Source organism: Macrobrachium rosenbergii, chromosome 3 (assembly GCF_040412425.1).
Source record: "Macrobrachium rosenbergii isolate ZJJX-2024 chromosome 3, ASM4041242v1, whole genome shotgun sequence".
In the NCBI taxonomy this organism is placed as follows: domain Eukaryota; kingdom Metazoa; phylum Arthropoda; class Malacostraca; order Decapoda; family Palaemonidae; genus Macrobrachium; species Macrobrachium rosenbergii.
This window is the reverse complement of record NC_089743.1, coordinates 23,066,292-23,076,197: the sequence shown is the minus strand read 5'-3', so window position 1 is coordinate 23,076,197 and position 9,906 is coordinate 23,066,292. Positions and strand designations below refer to the sequence as shown.

At 34.0% G+C, this 9,906-nt stretch overlaps 1 protein-coding gene across 2 annotated transcripts in view; it reads left to right on the top strand.

The window, feature by feature from the left end:
• Positions 1-9,906, top strand: part of Zyx (lipoma-preferred partner zyxin) — a 167,402-nt gene that overhangs the window by 133,966 nt on the left and 23,530 nt on the right. Inside the window, exon 5 of one of the 2 annotated variants that reach the window (XM_067128392.1) lies at positions 4,538-4,778. In XM_067128392.1, the coding sequence (XP_066984493.1) occupies positions 4,538-4,778 (241 nt within the window). Of the gene's footprint in view, positions 1-4,537; positions 4,794-9,906 lie in introns of both variants that reach the window. The other variant, XM_067128382.1, reaches the window with a different exon arrangement.

The following is a 9,906-nucleotide window of genomic DNA, read 5'->3' as shown; positions in this document are numbered from 1 at the left end:
GAAGACACTGAAGTATATCGAGCCTCTAAATACCTCTAGAAGACAGCCATTGTCAGAGACCTCTTGTCACGCTTTGCCTCTCTACCCTGGCCATTCACTTTATTACTCACGATAAAATTCATGTCCAGTTATCATGTTTTGTGCAGTTTTATTTCCGTTCCTGTTTGTATATTTAATTTCCTCTCTCTTTTCAAGTTTCATAGTATTATTTATCGTGAAGTTGAATTAATGGTCTTGAAAGTTCCATAGTCCCCATGATTTCACCAAAAAATGCTTTCCAGGCGCGACATGGGTATCTGTATTAAACTAACTGAAATTTTAAGATGAATCCTGCATGGAAGGAATATTAAGGTAAAAATTCTTAATTTAAAGTCAGGTTCAATTAAAAATCTGGGACTAATGATAGGTGAAACAAGGACTTATGATATTGTATCGTTGACTCGCTCTTTACCGTACAAATGGTTTAGGATAATCTAAGTTTTTCAAGACGATTTCGGAAGCGTTTGGGTGCCTTGAAGTGTTCAAGAACCGATTCTTGTGTACAACGGAAATTATAAGTGGCCCGCTCTGTCGATCTTAGCGTTCGAATGTTGCTTATCGTTTATTTGCTTGACTGGAAGTTGCTAAAAGCATATATGTTATGCAAGAAATATAATTTACGTAGGAAAGTGACTGGCAACACGGATCAAATGTCATGTATATATGTAGTCTGAAACATTTAGGAATGTACAGACCGCATTAGGAGCCCTTTACGATTTTAATCATATACAACGACTCCACCTATACAACCTTAACCTTGAATGTAAAGAATTGTACTCTTATTACTTCTCGCATCTAAAGCTTGTTGCGTGTTATGGTTGCAAAAGACACCTGGCGCTAAGGTATCTTCATTTGGGGGAGATGTTTGTTTACAAACAGTTTGTGGGTATCTGTGAGGACATGGTTTGATCTAGAATGGACCTTGAACGCTTGCAAACATTGATTATTTTTAGTCTCTCCCTCTCTCTCTGACACACACACACACACACACACACACACACACACACACACACACACACACACACACACACACACACACACACACACACCGTTGAATGCTTGTTCGCAAGCCGTGGAAGTGTATGATTTATCCCTGCATTTATAATTTGTGTATTCTTTTTGTTAAAGAGGGCAGAATGACAATTAGATCGTATTCACAAGTTCATTGGAGTCTAATGCGCTCTTAAGCCTGTATGTGTATCCTTACGTCTTGCACTGACTATTGGGCAAGTGTCCAAAGGCACTGAGACGACAGATGCTGTTGTGTATTCGTTACTGCAAATTCTTGTCTTTTCTAGTGTTTAGATATACGTAATTTTCCGCCCTTCATTATGCGTAACGAATTACCATATTAATGACAACAAATAAGATTATTTCATATATTCTTCTTGCATTTATTTGTCCGTCGTGGTGACGGAACTTTATTGTCAACCTTTTAGACAATAAATGATAGGAGCAGTTTTTATTTTAAAAGGCCTTGATATTCTGTAATTAGCCAGAACTTTACTTTCATGATTTGCGTACTTTCATTCCCAGCTTATATTCAGAATTGTTTATTTTAGATCAAAGTTCAACAAAATCGAATGTTCAGTTTTCAAAATGACCTGAGAATATTTAGACATATTTGAGAAAACTTCTCAATCAAATCCAGTTCCAGTGCGAAAGGGGAAACATGAATTGTTTTCAGTGAATTAATACATCATTTGTGTATAGGCTAGTATCTCAGTTTGTGGAATCTTGTTTTAATTAGATTTGTAGGTGTATTCAGTTTAAATAAAAATGTGGTTCATGTGTATGAGAACTGTTTGCATCGGTAGGATTCAATTGATTATACTTTCTCGGTCCATAAACAGTGCTTATTATTGATTTTGCTTTGGTGTCACAGTCTCCTCCTGAGTACATTTTGTTTTTGTCGCATTCCCTACAGGTTCGGAAGGATTACTAGCATTTTACTGCAGTTTTCAGGTTTTTCAGGTGATAATGTGGCGTCCACGGTTTTGATATCACAATAGTGCCTTGGTGCAGAAACGAATTACTACCAGAACACGATTTCAGGGTTTAAGAGGATAATTTCTCATGACTTTTAAAATGAAAACTATTATTAATTAATTATAAAATTCCTCTTAGTTAATAATAAAACATTGTAAAAGGACAGTATTCTACAATTAAATTCATTCAAGTAAAAATTAATAAATATGGTAAAGTAGTATTTTTGAACTTTGACGTCGTTTCGTTTTCTCAGTGATTTTTAAATTGGTGTGAAAACACCTGACCCTCATATAAATAGAGTAGCGCTCGACTACAAAAGGAGCGATAGAAATCACTATTGGTGAAGTCAGAGAGGGGCTGAGTCAACAATAAAATTTTTAAACTAAATTGATGATGCCTGAAGTAAATTTAGTTTGGCATGAGAAAGTGAATAGGGCTTATAAGCATTCAAAGCGAACCAAGGCTTGTCTGCTAAATTTAGAAAAAATGTCCAGGCTTGAATTAATAACCCCACTTAGAGACAAAATCCAAGGCAGTACCAGATGTGAAAGAGGCTAAACATTAATGGCAATTATTGCATGATAAAAGTGGTAGAACATTTGCAATGTTAATAACTTATAGGCATCGGTAACTGAAAGAGCTATTTTTCGCTGATTGATGTTTGTCTTGACTTCTATCGCAGATAAGATATTGACAGACTAAATGGGGAGCGTGTTGCAATAGCTAACTGATGTACTGTAGGTAGTTGAGCCTCATGTCCTCATTTCATTGCTGTATTATGCATATTATTATTCATTATAAGTATTATTATTATAAATATCCTTATAAGTATTAGTATTATTATAAATATCCTCTCAAACCTATAAAATTATTGTACACATCTATTAGGGTTTAAAGTCTTCTAGGATGAGTTTGCTAGCTCCATGCCTAATGGAAGGATAACTACTTTTGACACCAACCCTTCGAAGGGAATAAAGGGGTTTGTGTGCATGTCTTCCAGTCAATTAATATGTGTGTCTTGCTTATCTTTTCATTGCAACTGCTTCTGCATAGGTGAAGTGTTTTCAAGCTCTCTTGGTTCAAGGTAGACCATCATGCAGAAATGGGCAAGAACGAAAATCGTCTGTCTGACCTGTAGTGTGTGTGTCACACACACTACAAACTCTGTACAAAAGACCAAGATGGTTAGATGCACCAAGACATCAGTTCATCAGATTTTGAGGTGAATCCAGGAATTTCTTGATCCATTGCTGATGGGTTTCGATATAACTTCATGAAGGGAAAGGTTATTAGAATGAGCTGTACAGATTTGGAAATGGCTCACAAATAAAATGCATATCCATTTTTTGAGAAGTATGTACTGCGCATTATTACCTTCCTGTTTTTAGCTCAGTTTGTTCAGCTTGAACTTTCCAGATCCAACACCTCGAGAACTTCTGGACCAATTTCAACCCAACTTGCCATAAAGTATCGTGGGATTAGGGGACGCTAGTTTTTTCAAACGAGATCCCCTGCTCCCTTCCAGTGGGAGATGAGTAAGTGAAAATAGGGAGAGGGCATTAAAAAATCATTATCTCTGGTCATAATGACAATAAAGCTACAATTTTGTCAGATCAATTTGCAGTCATCCTATATAGTCTGAATCAGTTGTTTTCAAACTGCAGCCCCAGTGGCCAGGGATGGGTCACAATAGGGTTCCAGATTGTTACACATGAATAATTGAGAAAAATCTTAATCATACACTTGTAATTGCTGCAGGGTTCCTCATGTGAGTAATGTGCACATTGGCTTCCTGTTTACAGTATATTCGTCACCATTATTTCATGTTTGTATTTGTTCCTAGATGTGTTTTTAATATTCATCAATAAAATTTTCATTCACAGTGTTTAAGTTCTTGCAAAGTACATTGCATCATAATGGTTTGTGTATGTGTATACTGTGTATATATATATATATATATATATATATATATATATATATATATATATATATATATATATATATATATATATATATATATATATATATATATATATATATATATATATATATATATATATAATGTCTATGTATGTATGTATGTAGAGCAGGTTCTGTTCTCAGCTACCACTCTGTTGGTGCGAGTCCAAATCTCCGACCGGCCAGTGAAGAACAAGAGGAATTTGTTTATGGTGATAGAAATTCATTTCTCGCTATAATGTGGTTCGGATTCCACAATAAGCTGTAGGTACCGTTGCTAAGTAACCAATTGGTTCGTAGCTACATAAAAATAAATCTAATCCTTGGGCCAGCCTAGGAGAGCTGTTAATCAGCTCAGTGGAGAGCTAAGTTAATTTTATGTATCAGTGGTATATATATATAAATATATAAGATATATATATAATATATTTATATATATATATGTATGTATATATATATATATATATATATGTGTGTGTGTATATTCTGACATTGTATTAAATGATAAAATCCTTAGCCTTTTTATTAATGAAATAATTTACCCTTGCAGAGTTCCACTTACGAATCCATTTACGAGCCAATCACCCCGAGACCCTCCAGTCAGATGTCAAACAAATCCGGCTACAGCCTTTATGGGCCGTACACATCACCCCGTGCCCGGGGGCTGGCCCCCGCACCTACGAATCAACCCCTACTCAACCCTGATAAAGTGGGCAAGGAAGCTGAAGTAGATGCTCTTACCAATCTGCTTGTTCAGTCCATGGATAGTACCAATGACCCTGAGTTCTTTGGTGCGTATGACTCGTGTATGTGCATCGTGGTTTTTCGTTTTTTAACTTAAATGATCTGCAGGTTTTAGTTTTGTAGATTTTTGGGTTTTACCATAATGGTAGTGTTATTTTTAATTTTTTTTCTATTTCAGTTTTTATGTAACATTGGCTGCCACTGTGTTTAGATTTGGGTGTCGGAATTTGGTTTAACAGCGTTTTGATTGATTTTTATTGTAGTTTGAATATGTTTTGATTTTCGTACTTGTATTTAATTTTGGGCATTAATATGTTGCATTCATGTAAGTATGCATGCATTCTATGTGTTTATTTTATAAGCTATTGTACTTCCAAAATGTCGTCCATAAAATTCGACTGTAATACCCAGTTTAAAAAAAAAAAATGTGCATTTAACTTTTTACTCATGCTGTTTTACGGGTATGAGATGTTATGCCAGTACATTACATTACTTGGAAGTAAAATTAGCCAGAACTCATGACAGAATGCTAATTATGTGCAACTACAGTATATTATTTTGCTGCTGCATGTTATTTCAGCTCACTTTAGTTGGAATCTTCCCGATAAAATTTTGTGTGTAGATATGCCATGACACACAATTGATAATACCCTTTACTACTGAAATTTGGAATATTCTCTCTCTCTCTCTCTCTCAACTTTGTAATAGTATTGGAGGATAAGTGGATTTTTTTTCTACTTTGTAATAGTATTGGAGGATAAGTGGATTTTTTTTCTATCTCAAAACGAGACTGTAGATGGGTCTGAAGAAACTAAACAAAAATAAGGACACCTTGAAGGGAAACAGATGAAAAGTGGCTTTCAAGGAAAGCCAACGTCTTGTAACCATCAAGAAAAGTAACAAAAGATGGGATCAAATTGGCAAGATGGTTTAGTAGGGTACTGTTGAAGCAATCAGGGTCAGACAGAAAGCACAAAAACTAAAAATTAGAAACAGTGAATAAAAAAAAGTGCAGGAAGGTAACCTGATTAATTAGGAAGGCAAAGAAAATCCAGAAAGCATTTTTGAAGAAGTGAAGATTAGAAAACCAACCAAGAATACAATAGGGCGTTTAAAAGATTGAGATGGATATATTATTAGGGAATAGTTATGGCAGATCTTTTAAATGAACACTTTGCCATTGTGTACACAGAGAAGACACCCCAGAAATTCCAAGTGTCCCAGTATTATACCAAGGAAAATAGAATTAACAGAATAAGTGGTAAAAATCAGAACAAAATTGAACCAAAACAAGTCCCCATGTCTAGATGGAGTTCACTGAGGGTAATCAAAGAAGCAAAGGATATTGCTCCTCACCTTTTGTAAAGCATGTGTGGAGTAAAGAAAACACGGTGAAGCACTAGAAATTTAAATAGTGCACCAATATTCAAGAAGGATTTATAATGATGACCCAGGGAACTACAAGCCTGTCAACCTGACTTCAGTTCCTGTAAAGATAATGGAATCCATCATAGCAGACGATATAATGAGCCACAATCAAATTCTAAACAATAAGCATGGATTTATTGAGAGAGATCATTTGTAATTATTTCAAGAATGGTCATACAAAGACCTGCAAAAAATGTCATAAAAACATGAATTCCAAGTATACAGTATTTAGTAAGGAGATAGTTATCTTAAAGAGGAGAGCCTAGAAGTCATTGTTGTTAATGACTTGCTGTCCTATAAGCAAAGTATAAAAGTTAAAAAGAAGCCCAGAAAAGACTAGGATACATTAAATGTCAAAGAAGACCATAGTTACTTTATAGTGCACTAGTTAGACCCCATGTAAGTGTATGCTTTGTGCACATCCCATGGAAAGATGAGAGGTAGTACAGAAAATGAACCAAATTAATACATACCATACCATGAATCAGACACATTGTATATCAAAGGAGGCTTGACTGCCTCAGCATGTGCTCTCTAGAAAAGTATTGATTAAGAGGTCATTTAATAGAAACTTCCAAGATAATGGTATCTTTTGGCCTTAATACTAATCAAACTAGATCGAACAGATGGAAACTTTTAACTACAAATGTTTAATACTAGCTACTGTTGTCACTCCTTTACATACCTAGTAACTTAATTTCAGAACAGACTGCCAGCTGAGGCTTTGAATAATACCACCAGCAGTCAGGCCAAGAATAGGTTAAGAAAGTGATCACACAATAAGTATTGAATGACTTGTATCCATGTAACTTACTCTCTCATGTCTGCATGATATACCAAATGAAGCCTAACTGATTATCTTCCAAAATTAAACATGGATAAGTATTGAATGAATTGTAGTCATCTTTTGATATTCATTATTATGACCATGGCTGCTAAATTTTGTAACATGATCTAGGAAGGTTTGTTAAAAAAAAAAAACTGGGAGAAAATGGGCAAGAGATGGTTAACAGATAGTGAAAAGTCTTAAAACGATTTCAAAACAATTATAAAGTTATTACTATATTTATTTAATATTTGTAGAGTATGTGATGTGCAATTGCTTTAATTCATTAAATAAACTTGAATGAAATCTTTTTTTAAAATTACTGTATTTTACATGTAAGGAATTTGTTTTGTACACAAGTTAAGTATATCTTAGTTTAACCAGACCACTGAGCTGTACACAAGTAAACATGGTAAATTAGTATATTGGAAACATACTGGCAGCCAGTTTTTGTAACCATTTATCACTTTTAGCACTGAAACAAATATACTCGAAAAGTACATTTTATGTGCAGTAAGGTAATTAACACAAATCACAGGAATGGAACAAGAAAAGCTAGCCTAATGTCAAACATACACATGCACACACATTAATGCCAAGTTTTTGTGAGGGAGAAAGTGGAGAACAGTGGAAGTTATGTAATTGGTAGAAGTTTACAGTGCAAAAGAAAAATCTGCACCAAAAACTTGTCAAGAGAATTATCACAAGACAGTGTGTAGGATCTCTGTTATTTAATATATACATTGGATATTTTCTAAGAAAAAAATGTATAATGTAAATTTTTTGTTGATGGTACAGTTGTACCTGGTCATGAAGTGTTAAAAATATTTTGTTCAAAACGAGTGCTGTAAGAGTTTGAGAAGGAAAAAAAGAAAGATTGCAAAACTGAATGCATATTAATAAGCTTAAAAAAGTCCAGAGATAAGGTAGTATAGACTAAGAAACCTACAGCTAATTAATGAACAACTGAGATGAGTTGTAGATGGAAATGGGATGTTAATAAGAAATGCAACCTCCTTAAAATTTGATCAAAATATGCACTCACTAAAACTGTGTGCATAACAATGTACAGTAAACACAAGCCTGAGTCTGAATTAATGTAACTGCCCTTATAATGGTCTTCTGGTCACATACTGAATCATTTATTATTATTATTAGCCAGGCTGCAAGCCCAGTTGGAAGAGCCGTGTTAAAAGCCCAAAAGCCTTAACAGATAAAACAGTCCAGTGTGGAAAATAGGAATATACTGTAGGAGTAAAGGTTATAAAAAAAAAATAAAATAACTGAGCAAAATAAATCAGATAAAGCAGGTAAATTGTAAAATAAGATACTGTGAACTTTCTTAACAACAAAGCATTACACAAAGTTTGAACTTTTCCAAAGATTCAGCTACACAATTAGGAAAATCATTCCATAATTTGGTCACAGTGGCATTATAAAAGTATGTGGAATCGAACCTCACACAGAAAAGGTGAGGCTTAGAATTTACTGCATATCATCTAGTACTAAATGGCAGATGATATAATCTTAGAAAATCTGAATGCAAAGGATGATCAGAATTCTGAAAAATTTTAGAAATTATGATCAGTTTAGTGAACAACAGTGCCAGAGTAACACTGAACCATGGATAAGGAACTAAATAAAACTTGGGTTTATATCCAACAATTTGAAATGTGAGTCAGCTGCTGAAGACCAAGCATGGAAACAATATTCAAAAAATAGCAGAAAAAAAGAAGAAACACTTTCACTTAGGTTAAAACAGGTCTTCAGAAATCTTCAAAGACTTCTCTGCATACTATTGTTTCTGAAAAAGAAATTTGCAATCAAGAATGACATCCAACATTCAAAATTAGGTGCATGCCATTAAAAGGCATGGTCATTTAACAGACCTGGCTGTTGGGGATCCAGTGTCCTAGACCTGCTATAATACTAAAAATTTAGGAAAAGATGCTGGCCATTTTTCTGGGTCAGTATGTTGCTGGCATTTCTTTCTTGGCCTTTAAAACCCGTTAAGATAAGCCCTTTTTCTTTGGGGATACTTAGATCCAATTTTAAACTCTCCCTATAAATCTAAATTGGGGTTTAACTTTTTGGCAAAGTTTGCAAATTGTTTATTCATATTAATGTTCACTTGCTATAAAGATCACAAAGAAGTTTTTTGTTATGAAGACATATAATTCCATATAAAACTTTAAAATGTGAAAGCACTATAAGACATAAACACTCTTACACCTGTTTCATGTAGAAGTGTCTTTTATTTTTAGTTAATTTTGTTATTTATTTTCATGGCATTTCTATACATACAGCTGTTTTCAGTCATCTACAGTATTTTCATTTTTCTTAGTACATATTCTTTGCTGTTTAAAGTCAATTTTTTAAAAACTTTATGAAATGATTTTTGCTTCAACGAAATCCTATAAATCTTTTCAAGAGTAGATATTTTCTCTCCAACGTAGGAATTTCGTATAGGTAATAAAATTTCATAAAGAACATTTATCAATAGGTAATAATATTTCATAAAGAACATTCATCAAAGTGGTCTAAATGTTTTTGGAGGTGGACCAAGTAGTGACCTTTTACAGACAAAAATATCTGTTTCACATGGCTCAAGCAGCCAAACCCTCCCAAAAATTACTCATCTCAAGTTGATTGAAAAATTAGCAAAGTTCATCATAACATATGTCCCATAGGTTTATGATTGTCATTGGAATCAAAATTAATAATCACTTATAAACAAAAATAAATTTCATTGAGAATAAATTTATAGTGGATAATAATACATATATGGGAAGAGTGCAGTGACCTAAAACAGCATTCCGTGTCATCACAGATTTTCCATAATTTGCCCATATATTCAGCAGCTGCAGATATGTACTAAAGAGGTGGTATCAGATATGTACTAAGGAGGTGGTATCAAAGCA